This window comes from Camelina sativa, chromosome 5 (genome assembly GCF_000633955.1).
Source record: "Camelina sativa cultivar DH55 chromosome 5, Cs, whole genome shotgun sequence".
Lineage (NCBI taxonomy): Eukaryota > Viridiplantae > Streptophyta > Magnoliopsida > Brassicales > Brassicaceae > Camelina > Camelina sativa.
In genome coordinates this window covers 28,622,585-28,638,293 of record NC_025689.1, presented here as the reverse complement: position 1 = coordinate 28,638,293, position 15,709 = coordinate 28,622,585, and the positions used below count along the sequence as shown (strand labels likewise).

At 31.8% G+C, this 15,709-nt stretch overlaps 2 protein-coding genes and 1 pseudogene across 2 annotated transcripts; 1 reads left to right on the top strand and 2 right to left on the bottom strand.

Moving 5' to 3' along the window:
- Positions 32 to 960, top strand: LOC104789667 (annotated as a pseudogene).
- Positions 1,103 to 2,785, bottom strand: LOC104787741. Its single transcript, XM_019246050.1, has 3 exons — positions 2,675 to 2,785; positions 1,948 to 2,257; positions 1,103 to 1,335 (listed from the first exon to the last, which is right to left on the bottom strand). Exon 2 carries the CDS (start codon positions 2,243 to 2,245, stop codon positions 1,958 to 1,960), a length of 288 nt encoding a protein of 95 aa, XP_019101595.1. The 5' UTR covers positions 2,246 to 2,257; positions 2,675 to 2,785; the 3' UTR covers positions 1,103 to 1,335; positions 1,948 to 1,957.
- LOC104787739 (F-box protein At1g67340) lies at positions 8,715 to 10,326 on the bottom strand. The gene is made up of 3 exons (XM_010513360.2): positions 10,016 to 10,326; positions 9,747 to 9,909; positions 8,715 to 9,665 (listed from the first exon to the last, which is right to left on the bottom strand). The coding sequence occupies exons 1-3, from the start codon at positions 10,249 to 10,251 to the stop codon at positions 8,922 to 8,924; spliced, it is 1,143 nt and encodes a 380-aa protein (XP_010511662.1). The 5' UTR covers positions 10,252 to 10,326; the 3' UTR covers positions 8,715 to 8,921.

Sequence of the window (15,709 nt, the reverse complement as noted above, 5' to 3'; positions counted from 1 at the left end):
TTTTTTTTTTTTTTTGCGTGTTTGCGAAAGAATGAATGTGATGGAACTCACTCTGTTTCTAATCATATATATAATATATAGAGACTTTAACCTCAAGAAACTCAGCTTCTAATTAATCCTAGTTGTTTTCCTTTTTCTGACCTACACTAATCAGTAATTAAAACGACTTAAGTAAAATTGTTTTCCTTTTTTTATTTCTAATTACTCAACGCTCCTGAGACCGAACCAGGTCTGGTTTAAGTAAACCATCGACTTTATTTCCTTTTGTTTTTTGATACTCCGTTAATTGGTAATTAACAAAAAGGGTTTAGATTGTTTCCTTTCTAATAAGAAACGTAAATTTACATTATTAATAGGTTTAGTGAAAACGTCTTAATTTATGGTTTTATAGCTGAATTTTGAAACACATATATGTAAACCAAAAGTAAACCGAATTTGTATGGCTAAAGGTCCTAACTCCTAAGTCCTAACCTTTATAGGTTGGTTTACAAATTTGAGAAGCATGATACTCCGATGGCTAAGCAAGTGGTGACTCAAGCACATGTATGATGTATTGATCTACAAGGCAACAGAGAAAGCTCAGAGCTTTGTGAAAGAGGCTCGTACTGGTGGTCCCAAAGCTGCGTTTAACCATGCTGCGACTGAGTACAAGTGTTTCGTTGTGATCAGCTAGATTAAGGTCTGGGCTAGACTTAACCGGTACAAACCAATTCATGCAGTGGGGGAGAAAGCTTCATCCGTGGCTGCAAAACGTGTTTGGTGACTGATTTGTCTCAGATGGTCTCTTTGGTTGGTTATCTTCCAATGGTCCCTGTTGATGATATTATGAAGGCTTGTGCGAAACAGGATGCAGAGCAGAAGAAGAAAGGAGAAGATACAGCTACTGTTGATGGAAACAAAGAAGAAGCTACTGCCCCTACTGATGGAGATAAATCATCTTCTGATTTAGTGCAGAATTGAAAACATTGTGTGATTTGGTTTGTTGGGTTTGGTTACATATGTAAATGACCTTAGGATATTGTTGGTAGTGTGAAAAAAGTGATGCGTGTTTCTATCATTTTTAATCAAAAGAGACAATTTTAGCAACAAAACTCCATAATGGTCATATAGCAGAACAAAATATTTCATATCAAAGATGGACAATCAAAACAACTTTACTAAAAAAAACAACAAGTATTTCTCTCCCATTTGTAAACTAGTCTTTGAGCTTATTATTTGAGTCTGTACCAAGCTCCCTCAAGAACAATTGGAAACAAAGGGAGTACAGTACTGAGAAAAAAATAGCTTGAAAACAGACATATGCATCCATCAATCCAAAGAGCATAACGCATCTTCCTGCACCAGACAAAACAAACAGGTCAAAAACTGAGTTTCAACTTCTCGCACAGCAGCAGCTAATTGTAGTTGTGTTTAGAGGAGACATTAATGAACTTGAAACTGTAAATAAATAGGAGGAAAGCACTGCAGATTCCAAGCACATATGTAATATGTTAAGTACAAGAGGCGTATAGACTCATCAGAAGAACAATATATACTTTGCTCCAGGTAACTATGAAAGTTGAGCAAAGAGCAACAGAAAATATCTACCAACCCATCATCAATACAGCTTAGACCCTCAATTTGAAAGCGAATGCAAACACTACTATTCCACCATTTCTAACAACCTAAAAAGTAAAATCATATACTAACCAACACAAATTCCTATATTGACAGAGACAAAACTGTAGATAAGTAGCAAGTAAGAATACAAATTCGAAGAACAAATGTGAAGGAGAAAAGATGTACAAACTCGTCCACTATGATGGTGATCCAAGGATTCATTACTAAACAGAAAATATTACCACCCCATATCAAAATAGCTTAAGACCCTCAAAAGTCAAATCATATATCAAACCAACACAGATTGCTCAACCAACCGAGAGACAAAAAAGCATATAAGAAACTAACCATTGTTTGATTAGTGTGAAGATGAAGGAGGAGGAGTGTAGTTGTCCTGAAGGAGATCATCATAAGGATCCCTACGACCAGCAACCTGACTGATCTGAGGATCCCAACGAAGCTGAGCATTGTGACGCTCAAATGTCCAGAATCCATAAGGACGAATAGGTAAAGCCCACATCTCCTTAATCTTCTTGCACCTCTCATGCATCTCATATATGTGTTCCCTTGCTTTCCTGTCTCTATCCTCTGGATTCTCCATTAACCTTAGCACCAAATTCTCCGCGAATTCCATTATGAAACCCATCTCTCTCTCTCACTGCAAAACTCAAACACATACTACTACTCACAATCGATTTCACCCCAAAGTTAGGTTTTTTAAATATAATCAAATCCATAAATTGAGCTCTGTGACCTAAAATTACGAAACCCATCTCGTCTCTAAACTCAATGCCACTCAAAATCATACCACTCACAATCAATTTCAGCCAGAAATTAGGGTTCCTATCAAATCAAAGCAATTGATCTCCAAAAATTGGGTTCTCTGACCTAAACATCACGGTACACTCTGGTTCCCATCTAGATCTAGGTTAAGGTTCTAGGAGCCGGACATTACAACAATTAGGGTCTCTTTTATATCATTTCTCCTAAGACGAGGATCGACACAAACCTAAGACTAAAGATCCTAGGTTTAAGATCGATACTAAAACCAATTTGAGAATGAGATGGAACGTACCTTGAGATACGAAAACCAAAGGATGAAGATTGCTGAAGCTTTTTTTTGCTTTGGGAGGGTCAGAGAGTTTTTGATACAACTCAGCGCAGAGCAAGTGAATGAAAGAAGAAGAAGAAAACAGAAATCTGATAGAAACCAGAAACTGCGTGTTGTTTGCTACTTGGAATGAGGGAAACAAGACGTTTTTTTTTCCGAAAACGCCACGCAGTTTTATGTGTCAAACCCCCAATTGTATATTGCTCTCCGTTGGTTATCACTTATCACTTATTCGTTTCGATTTGATTTTCAGAATTAAGAACCAACAAGATTACAAAATCAAGGTAAAAATACTAGTGTGGAGTTGAGAACCAAAAAAAAACTCAATACAAAGTTGAACTTGAGTTAGTGTAGTTAAACTGAAAAGCATATAAACATTCTTCTAATTGTTACACGTTGTTAATTATTACTACTTTTATATTAAATTATCATTCACTCACTCAAAAGTAAATTTAAACTAAATCACTTTCTTGTCTTAATTCTCCAATATTAATATATATTTTGATATTTTTCTTTCGTTAATATTTAAGAAAACAAATTATAGAAGAAAAGGATTTTCACAAAACTACTTTTATCGTGATGACACATAAATCAAATCTAAAAATAATTAAAATAGTCGATTAAACGACTAATTGAAGTATTGAACAGAAAAGATTGTTTGCCTATTCATTTAGGGTCTTTTAATTTTTGTCTCAAAGTGTGTTCAAAGACACATTCTCCTTAACAAGATAGTTCACCGATGTAAGAACTATTGTCAAACGAATAAGTGCCTTCAAACTATCTATGCAGTATGCCAGTATGGTATACTATCCATTTCTTTGTCGCAGGTCTCACGTACGTCTGGTGAGCGTTCAATCTCTATCAGAGAATGCCACACTATATTTTTTTTTCGTGAAATCCCCATAGGATTCGTAAAACATTCAATTTTTTTTTCTACCTAAAAAGGCCACACTACATTTTTTTTAACACAACATTTAATTTCTTTATATTCCCTACCTAAAAGGCCATAACTATATATATACACACAACATCTATACGTATGTGTTTATGATTTGGACTAAAGCTGGCAATTCTAACCACTAGCAATAAATGGGCTGGGCCTCTTGTACCAACCCCCATCCTCTTCTTTTCTCTACTTTGTTTTTTTCGTTCAAATTTCAATTTAAGTTGATACATTTATTTTGTGACCCCAAAAAGAAGGTAGATGAACAGAAAGATCCAATATTTTTTTTTTTTTTTTTGATTGATTGATTGCAACAGAAGCTACTTAATAAGTGAGTCAATTTTGGCCACTGAACAGTAATTCTGTTTTACTTTTTAGGCATTGACAAAATCGGTAAATACATTATCACGATATTTAGTTAAATTAATGCAAAGCTTGTTGGTCCAAAACATATGTATCTACATTCTTCTTCAAGAAATCATAGTTTTATGAAAATGTGCCTATGTGGAGTTACTTTAGACATAGTCACATAACGCTATTTGATTACCTTGAGCTAAATTACACCGTGCGGTCGATTCGCATAGATTAGATTCTCATAGGATGTTAAATAGTTATGCCAAATTTTAGAAAATATTTTTAGTCAAAAACTATATATATTTTGAAAAAAATCACCATATAATATAGTGAAAAATTGAAAATAGACTAGATTAACACAAATTTGGAAAAATATTGCTCGATTGACACCCTCCCTTAAGAAAAAACTAGAATGACACAATATTATGTTTAAATTACCAAAAGCCCAATTAAAAATGAAATAAGAACCGTTCGAGTCGATTCTCATAGATAAGATTCTCATAGGATGTTAATAGTTATGCCAAATTTTGGAAAATATTTTTAGTCAAAAACTATAGCCTTGATTGGTGAACACAATTAAAGCTGTACCACTTGTACAAATTTGAATTTTTACCAATCACAAAAGCGTTACTAAAAACTTTATTAAAAATTTTACTCTCAGCTTTTTGGTACAAATTTTATGTACAGCTTTTTCTTACAGCTTTGCAGTATTCCGTAACAGCTTACAGCTCCAGCTTACAGTTTTGGATACGTTACCAATCGGACCCTATATATATTTTGAAAGAAAATCACCTATAGTATATTATACTTTTCTCACATTTTTAATTTGTTATGTTTATTCCATGCTTACCACATTTGAGTATTTGATACTTTTGTTCTACAAATTCCCAATTAATTCCTTAGTTATGTTCATCATTGTTCCTTCCGCTGTGACTAGTTGGAAACATATATATATGAGTAATATCTATTTATTTTAACAACATTGCTTTATTCTTTTTATTTTTTTCTCATTCACACTTTATTTAATTTCTCAAAGACTATTTGATTAAAATGCTTTGCTGGTGGGTCTAAAGTTTTTTTCTTTTTTAAAAAAAATCCCACTCCCGTAAAAATTCCTCATTCTCTCCCACTAATACACTCTTCTATGTTCCTCCCTAATTTGCTTTTCAAGTCATACTAATCATGTTTTGTAACGATAACATGTTTTGAAGATATGGCATAAACAACGTTCCTAGTAAATGTATGATGTTATGTTCATTTGGTTGTTAGTAGTCTACAAATTTCGTCTGAAATATACAATCTTTTAAGATTTCATAATGTTTACGAAAGAAATCTAGTTTTCTTGGTTCCCTTATTTAGTGGTAAAAGTATATATGCAATAATGATTAGAAAGCAAATTGTAAACCAACGATGATGGGCCCGTGAAATAAAACATTTGTGTTTGTCAGATAATATCGTGGTTGTGGAGACAATAACGTATCAAAAGAGGGTCCACGATCATTTATTTAAATATCAGAAATTAAGCTTTCTGTTAATCCATATCTGATTTGCAATGAGGTTTTCCCGGTCTGCCTAATTGAATTTACGAAAAAGGAAAAAAGCACGAATTACATGAAGAAAAAGAAAGCTAAAATAGATCGCACACCCCATGATGCTTTGTCACCCATTAACCTTAAAATTTTATTATATAATCACTACTTTTATTAATTATTAACTGTTGCCTGCTGCTGGTATGAGTATCGACAATATTTATTTTTAAGATACAAACTTTACCTTGAAAGCTAAATCTGAATTATCAAGACACGTTCATTTGTCTATAAAATCATTGTCGTGCGGATTTAGTATTTACAAACCCTTCGAATTAGGTGTGGTCAAAATATTCCTACTGAGTAGTCTTACCGCAAATTTATTGCTTCAAATTACTAACCATATTGTACAATAGTGGAGCTTTTAGCATTTTTACGTGAATAAAATGAGAGTTACATTTTAACAAAATAGCCGATACTGTGAAATTAGCGATAGTACTGTCAGAAATGAACAATACTTGGTTTCACCTCTAGGGGTAAACTTCTCCATTCATCCCTTATAAAATAAAGAAATAAAATCTGTATACATTATTATAAAATTAAAAACTTAAATCGCTCTTTAATAAACCCAAACCGACATATATAAAATCTAAACCCTAACCATTTCATTTGTGACATATAATTTTGTTCTACTTGTAAAATCTAAACCATAACCATCTCATTTGTGAATCCAAACCGACATATAATTTCATTCTAATTGTGAAATCTAAACTCTAACATCTCATTTGTGAACCCAAACCGACATATAATTTCGTTATACTTGTAAAAACTAAACCCTAACCATTTCATTTGTGAACGCAAACTGACATATAATTTCGTTCTAATTGTAAAATCTAAACCCTAACCACCTCATTTGTAAATCCAAACCGACATATAATTTCGTTTTAATTGTAAAATCTAAACCCTAACCACTTCATTTGTAAACCCAAACCGACATATAATTTTATTAATTTTAAAAATCTAGACCAAACCAATATTTAACTTTCCTTAATTAAAAGTATACAGAATTTGTTTCCTTAATTTGATTTGCTTTTTAATTTAATTTTGATTTATTTTTTTAAATGAAATATTAGATGGAAGATTCCGATTGGCTGAGAAAAGAGGGGGTGAATGGAAAGGTTCACCCCTAGGGGTGAACCTAAGTATTTTTCATAATACAATCGGATTCACCCCTAGGGGTAAACCTCTCCATTCACCCCCTTATAAAATAAGGAAATAAAATCTGTATACATTATTATAAAATTAAAAACTTAAACCGCTCTTTAATAAACCCAAACCGACATATATAAAATCTAAACCCTAACCATCTCATTTGTGACATATAATTTCGTTCTACTTGTAAAATCTAAACCATAACCATCTCATTTGTGAATCCAAACCGACATATAATTTTATTCTAATTCTGAAATCTAAACCCTAACATCTCATTTGTGAACCCAAACCGACATATAATTTCGTTATACTTGTAAAAACTAAACCCTAACCATCTCATTTGTGAACGCAAAACTGACATATAATTTCGTTCTAATTGTAAAATCTAAACCCTAACTACCTTATTTGTAAATCCAAACCGACATATAATTCTGTTTTAATTGTAAAATCTAAACTCTAACCACTTCATTTGTAAACCTAAACCGACATATAATTTTATTAATTTTAAAAATCTAAACCAAACCAATATTTAACTTTCCTTAATTAAAAGTATACATAATTTATTTTCTTAATTTGATTTATTTTTTCAAATGAAATATTAGATGGAAAATTCTGATTGGCTGAGAAAAGAGGGGGTGAATGGAAAGGTTCACCCGTAGGGGTGAACCTAAGTATTTTTCGTCAGAAATTACCTTAGCTTCGAGCTCGCTTACTTCGGTTTATTGCTAACTCGCTTCCTCTTTTACTCTTACCGCACGTTTTTACTATTTAATCTTGTTATGTAGATTTTAACTTTTTATCTCCTTATAGGTTTTCGTAAGTTTCCTTTTATAACATTTTCCATTTATAGATATTTTCCAAATCTGAAAATTTTCTTGTATAGTTTGACTAACCTTTACTTTTTTACTATCCCCTAAATTACTAACATTATAGTTTTTGTTTGATCTTATTGACCTCTAGATTGAATAACAATTCGGTAAAAAATGAGAACACTAACATTTTTTCAGAAAACTTACCATGGGCAACACACCTACGTAATCAACTTATAAGGAGACAAGTGAAAAACGTTGTTCGTGAAAATCTATATGGTATCAAACCCATACTTACTATTTTTTTTTTTTTAGGCAAAGACCCATACAGCCATACTTAATAAACAGATCAATACGAGAAACTTGAAGACTACGTACCTCGCCCAAATACTTACTAAGTGAAAAAGCGAAAGAAAAGAGAAAAAATTCGAAGGTGTTTGAAAAAGGAGACACGAATAAAGGATCCACAAGTGTCATGGACCTCAACTCTTACTCTCTTAGAAAGAGTTTACAATTTTCTGAAAATGAATACTTTGCAAGGTCTCCCGCAGGTCAAAGAAGTATGCCTCCAAAGCTTGAACATCCGGGAACTTTCACAATAAAATACCTCAGAGGAACACATTACACATGCGATCTTATGTCAAATGTGAGAACCATTGCCGTAAAGCTTTCAAGGAGTTTAAAGATAGAAAACGATGGAAAATGTTACCGGAAAATAGCAACCTCGATCATGAAGTGTTGGAGTAATGGTTGTCAATATAATTGCTCAAGTCAATATAATTCCAAGTGACTTAATGTCCTAGAAAAGAAAAGTCCATTCTTCGCAAATAGTCAAGAGCAATCATAAATGTTTAGAAGGGGACAATGAAAATGAGTTTATTATTATGAAGCAAGATGATTGAATTCAAATATGGTGTAGGGACGATATGCAAACCACGAGGGGAACCTAATGCGATGCAAGAAAAAGCTCAAAACACTCAAGATAAGGGTCAAAACCTCACCCTCCTCCACTATTCAAATATGAAAAAAAGAATACCAAAACCAAAGACGAAATCAACAAAATCAGAATGTAAAGATGAAGAATAAAGGAGAGATAAGCTCCTTACGGCATTAGATTTCTCAACAAAAGTAAAAACTAAATTACGATTTTTAACACGAAAAGTAAAAAAAAGGCCGTTCATTTATAACTCCTCTTTACAGTCGATTTGGAATTACAAAAATTACTCTACTCGATGGTAATATAATTAACCTAATCTTTTCCACTAATAGAAAAAAAAAAAAAATGAAACAAGCTTCCGTTTTTTTTACCTTCATCTCTCGCGTCGTTTTTTTTTTTACTATTCAAAGCAGCAGCCGTTACATTGCCGTTAACTCATTGGAAGCAAAACATTATCACCGTTACCATTACCGTCAATCTGAACGTTACCTTCACCACCTTCAACTTCATCAGGCCACCGTTCAACCGGAACACAGTCCATCTTATGCCGGAGTTTCCAATCCAAAGCTTGACAAGCGCGTGAGCAGTAATTCACAACACCACAAACCGAACACCTCCTAAACTCATGCTTCCTCGTCTCCGGCCGTCCACATCCAGCGTGTGAACACAACCTCAACCCATCTCCGGGATAATCACCGCCGCGTACGGCGAACCACTCAGCCAAAAACTTATTCGCCGGATGCGTCTCTGGTGCCGGTACATTACACCCGAAATCGCTAAGCAAAGGACAACCTTGTCCATGGTTAGGAACCGGAGGTGGCTGTGCTAAAGTGAGCCACGTTGGCCTATCTTGTACCCCGGAAGATAAAACGGCGGCGAGCTCACGTGCGTTGGCTTGAACGAGAAACCTACGACCTTCGGACACGTTTTGAGGAACACCATAACCATCTTGAAGACAGTGACCAAGCTCACGTAACGCGTCGACGTGTCCAAGAAAAGCCGCACGCGCACACAAAGCCACACCGGCTCTAAGATCTTTATCGTTCTTGGAACCACCGCTTCCGTTGAACTGAATCACGGCTAACGAATACAAAGCCGGCGCGTGAGAACTAATCGCGGCTTTAGCCATCAACGACGCGCCGTTTCCTCTGTTTTGTAAACAATAAAAGCGAATCTACACGAAAATGGAAATAAATATCAAAACTTAACCATTTATTTTAACGAAACTAAGTAATAAAGTTTTAAAGAAACTAACCATTCCTAGAGTGTAAGAAGCTTCGAGACTTCCGGCGTCGACACACCGTTTTAAAAACCGGTGAGAATTTTCCGACCAATTATGAGCTTTAACAGCAATAGCTTTAGGAGACAACTTCGACAACACGAGAGGGTTCATAGCTAATCCGTTTAATCTTTTACATCTGTAACGAAAAATAAAACACAAAATCAAAAATTAGAACTCTGTAACGCAAAAAAAAAAAACCAAACCGGTGATAAAAAAGGAAAAAACCAAACCGGAAAGCTTACGTCATCAAAACGTTGATGAAATCAGCAGGACATCGTGAAGAAGAGCCAAGTTTACAAAGGATAGTAACAACAAGATCGTCAGGGATTGAATCTAACAAATCTACACCACCACCAACAACAGTTTCCGGCGCCGGAGAAACAGAGGAAGAAAGACCAACAACACATCGTCGGCGTTTTCTTGCCGGAGTAAAGTCCCCGGAGAAAACTCTCTTCATTGTTTTTGTAACGGGTAACATAATAATCTTCTTTGTCTTTTTTTTGAGAGGAGGATTACACACAGAGACTCTTCTTATCTCTTCTCTCTATCTTTTTTTTTTTAATCTCTTTGGCTTATAAATATACAAAGTGGTTGAGTTGTATCTCTCTTTCTCTGGTAGTGGAATTACGAGTTTACCCTTGTACTTTTGTCTTTATTCCCCGGTCAAAACGTCGTTGACCCCAATGCTCGCTTTAACGTAGCTTCATGAATAAATATATTTTATTGTGAGGTTATATTTATACAAGAGAAATAAGAGGATCTTTTAGTCTTTATTTATAAATCAAAACGGTTACAAAAAGGGACTAAAATTTGTTGAAACTAACTCCGGTTATTTACTTTTTTTTTTACCGTAGAAAATGCGTAATTGCGCGTGTGAAACACGTGAGGGAAAGTGCGAGTAAAGGATTTATGTAACAAACTAAGGAAAGAACTGATGTATAGGAAGAAGAGAGAGAGAGAGGTCAAACGTTAAGAATCAGCCAATTACTATATTTTACAACGGTTACTTCTTTTTATCTCTTTTTTTTTAATTAATACTTTGATATTTTGCTTCTTCTTTTTTTTTTTCTAAAGGGGACAAAAATAAAAGTTTGCATTTGACTCAAAGAAAAGGTAAAGTTATCATTTTTATTTTTTAAAGTGTAAACTGCTTCCGAAACCAAAGAACAATTAAAACCAGTTTATGATTTTAAAATGTTATTTTAATGTATTTAATTTTAACTTAGTCAATATATTTTGTCTAAAATGCTACATCATAAATTAATTAAATAAATGATTTTAGGAAAAAAAAAATATATATATATATATATATATATATATATATATAAGATTTTCACCTATATATAGCTTAAAGGCATGATTTACTTTCTCAAATTAAGACAAAATAGTCAACAAACACACAAAATTATGATGGAAACCATAAAATATACAAAGTGCTACAAAATTAGTTAAAATATCTGATTTTTAGAAAGAAATATGCAAAAATATATTTTACCTATATATATCATAAAGACATGATTTACATTCTCAAATTGGGACAAAATAGTCAATAAAATACAGGATTAAGATAAGAAACATAACATATACAAAAACCTATAAATTAGTTAAATTACATGATTTTAGAAAGATATATACTAAATATATAACTTAAAGGCATGATTTACTTTCTCAAATTAAGATAAAATAGTCAACAAACACACAATATTATGATGGAAACCATAAAATATACAAAGTGCTACAAAATTATACAAAAGATATTTACCTCTATATATCATAAAGACATGATTTACTTTCTCAAATTGGGACAAAATAGTCAATAAAATACAAGATTAAGATGAAAAACATAACATATACAAAAACCTATAAATTAGTTAAATTACATGATTTTAGAAAGAGATATACTAAATATATTTACCTATGTTTAGCATAAAGTCATGATTTACTTTCTCAAATTAAGAAAAAATAGTCAATAAAACACAATATTAAGATATGAGAGAAACATAATATATACAAATACAAAGCCATATAAATTAGTTAAAATACTTGATTTTAAAAAGAAATATACTAATGGGGGTTTTTAGCTTGAGATTTGAATAGAGTTTTAAATATTTTAAATATTATGTAGAATCTGTTGTTATTAGATCAATTTTTTTTTTTTTTTTTGTCAACCATATCAAGATTTTGTTAAACTCTGCTAAAGTTTAGTGTTATTAGTTTGTGATTTGTAAAAAGTCATTTAAAATATTAACAAATTTGGGTTATTTGATTCAAACTTTTATAAAATTATTAAAAGTTTTGTGTTACTCAATTAAAACAACAAAATCTAGGATTGTTAATGAATTCAATTATTATGTTATTGGTTCATGATTTTATATATTTTCTGCACAAAATAAAATAATAGAAAATATCATAAATATACATAGATTTTTTGAAGCATTTTACAAAATTTTAGAAAATTATTCAACAAAATTATAGAATACTCTCTAGCAATACTTAAAAATCTTTCACTTATTCACTTTTGATGATTTTGTTGAAGTCTTAAAAATTCTTTATAAATTAGAATCCTAAAGATATTTAAACACAAGATTGAGATGAGAATCATAACATATACAAAACATTAAAACTAGTTAAAATACATTATTTTAGAAAGAAATATACAAAAACAATCTACCTCTATAGCATAAAGGCATGATTTACTTTTTGAAAATGGGACAATATGGTCAATAAAATACAAGATTAAGATAAGAAACATAAGATATACAAAACACTATAAATCAAGATATAATGGTAAAAAATATACAAGATTTTTTTTTGGACAAATAATATACAAGATTAAAATTATAAAAAAGTAAAAAAACATAAGATATATCCCTATATAATAAAACGGAAGTACACAACATTGTTTTGTAGACTATATAATTTTAATAAGTTGGTTATAAATAGGTTATAGATTAAGTTTTATATTATTTGTATAGTATGGATTTATTGTTTCCAAAAATCGTAAAGAGAATATTCTAAAAAATCATTTGAGATCATCTAACTTACCATATTAATTTTCTTTATTAAATTATTCACCAAATAAAATATTTTGATATCTAATTTAATATATTAATTTGTTAATTATCATTATACTTCAAATCTCATTAGACTTGAGTGAAATATTTGAGAATGTTAAATACATACACTTTTAAATTTATTTTGCAAAATATCATATTAAATTTATTTAAACAATTATATAAATATTCTACATTGTTTGATAACAATAAATCGCATGATAACATAAACAATGGATAATTTATAAAAAAATTGCAGGTATGTATAATTTGATAGAAATAAATCAGAATATTGCAATTTGGTTTAGTTTCAATCTCATTCATTGCCATCCAACAAATTTAAAGTCTGACAAATCACAAAATTGCCCATTATTTTGTCGAGTTCAATATCATTCATTGCCATCTAACAAATTTTTAGTCTATATTAACAAGTCACTATATTGCCATTTAGTGTAGTTCAATCTCATTCATTGCCATGCCTTCTAACAAATTTGTAGTCTACTAGTACAGTATAATTGACAAACCATCGAACCTATTTCCCGAAGAAGTAAAAACCATCGAACCTATTTCCTATTAACTTGTCTTTGCTTTATTGGAAAAGTCATCCCACGTCTATATTTATATTTCCCATCATCTCTGTTTTTTTTCATTATATACCTTTATACTATAAGTATATAATGCTTTTAGTGCGTTTTAATGTCACCACCTCTACTTTATTATAGTAGGGATGTGAATAGCTTAACAGTAAACACTTAAAAACATTATGCGATTCATACATTATTTCTATCTTTAATCTTGATTGTCAATACAAAAATTCAAAGTACATCAAATCTAAACCGACTAAAAATTTAATATATGAAATATAAAATAAAAGTCGGAAAGTTGAAAAGACGTGTAATTGACAAGGTAATTAAGTAATAATATACGTATTTAAGACATAAATATAGTGATTATCAATAAGAACGTAAAAAAAAAAAAATGGTTCTCAAGCAAAACGATTCGTCGGCGGGCGTTAGCTTGAAGGCCTGGTTAAGCTAAGCTGATTGACGTGAATCTCCACGACCCACAAGGACCAGTCATCTTTATGCCTCTTTGTACGTGTGGGACACATTTGTCTCCCCTCCCTCCCTCGGTTCTCTTTCACAAAATCCCATTTTAAATTATTTTCATCTTGTCACCAATCTCGTAAGTCGTAAGAATAACAAAGCCAATACGGTAACGCTCAAAATATTAGTATTAAGTTTCCAACAAATAAAAAAGGAACATCATCTTGTCACAAATCTCCTATGTAATATATCTAACAATGTCCTCGTAATGTAATATGAAGTGTTTTGCATTGGATTTGTCATTTGTGGGTCAGTTTCTGTTTTTTCTCGGTCCGCGATCAACGGGAAAAACATACAGTTGAAGGATAAACAAAAAGTTTAAAAAGACGAGTTGGGGAACAAAACCAATTAGAGAATGGTTTATACACACATACATTGTGGAACGTCTAATTATAATTTGAAGCCGACGTGATTTGACATTAGTTTGTGCACAAACAGGATACGTCTCTAATAATATAAAGTTTATTTACGTATCAGTTGACCTTGAGACTTCGTTGTTACAAAGATTTATCCTTTTATCTGAATCTACACATTTCTAATGCTTTAGTTGTTACTTGTTAGTTACTTCTCCTAAAAGAAACAGCAAATCCATATTTTAATACTGTTTTCTCTTTGATTTTCACCTCTAATCAAAGATCTTATCATGTATATATATACCTTATAACAAACCTAAAAAGTTAAAACGGAGAAGAGTGTTATAAATATATGTGAATATATGTCATGTTTTGGGACCATCTTATATTATACTCATTACTACTATAGTTTTACAAATCATTTAATCTTCATATTTGTACACAATCTGACTTTATCGTCATTATCGTACATTTGAAAAAGAAATAAAATTTAGTAAATTTGTATCTATTTTTTTTGTCTTAAATATGATTTGATGTGAATATGTGATTATTCCCTGTTTTATGATTTTGCTGGTTAATTTTTGTTTTATGGCTCTACCTGAGTTCGTCTTCTTAATTAGTACAGAACGAATTCTTAATTTATTATTATATCAAAAATAATGGGTCTGATTGGTAATATATAGAAAGTTCTACAAAAAAGTTGTAAGAGCATGTGTATTGGTCTGTCCTTGGTCCGTCCTCCATAATTAAAAGAATTAATTTAAATCGAAATCATAGAAAAATGAAAGATACGTTCCTACAAACCGGACAGTTTTTATGCGTCCCTCACAACACGTGTCTTCCTGTAATAGGTTGATTATTTCTCTTCCTCCTCTCTCTCTTTCTCGACGGAGAGACTGCAAAATCAAGAGATTACTCTAAAAAATCGATTGCAAGCAGAGAAGAATGATTCAATTTTTCGTGGCCACCGGCTGTTCAACCCCGTTAACTCATCATCTCCAACGATAGCAGATCTTAACGGCGGCACTCTTTCATGTAATCGGCAAGATTTTCTTTGAAATCGGAAGGTCTCATTCACCAATGATTATATCGCTGAATTGTTGTTTGGGTTGTGATTGATCTGTTGTGTAGAGATGTATATGTCTCTATGTCTTTACCCGAGGTTTTTGTATAGGGATTTGAATGGGTCTGTTATAGTTTTAAAGCTGAGTTAATTAGGGGGTTTGAAGGTTATACAAAGGTTGATTCCAAAGATCATCAGATCAGTGATTTAGAAAAGCTGGCTCAATTTATTGTGTGGTTCCTTTCCATTTTCCAGGTCACTTCTTCTTCTTTTTCTTTACTTTCTCCTCCTTTCTGCCATTGTTGAGTATCAAATTCTCGATTTTTCTCTTCCCCATGTGTGCTGAATCCTATTCGATCTC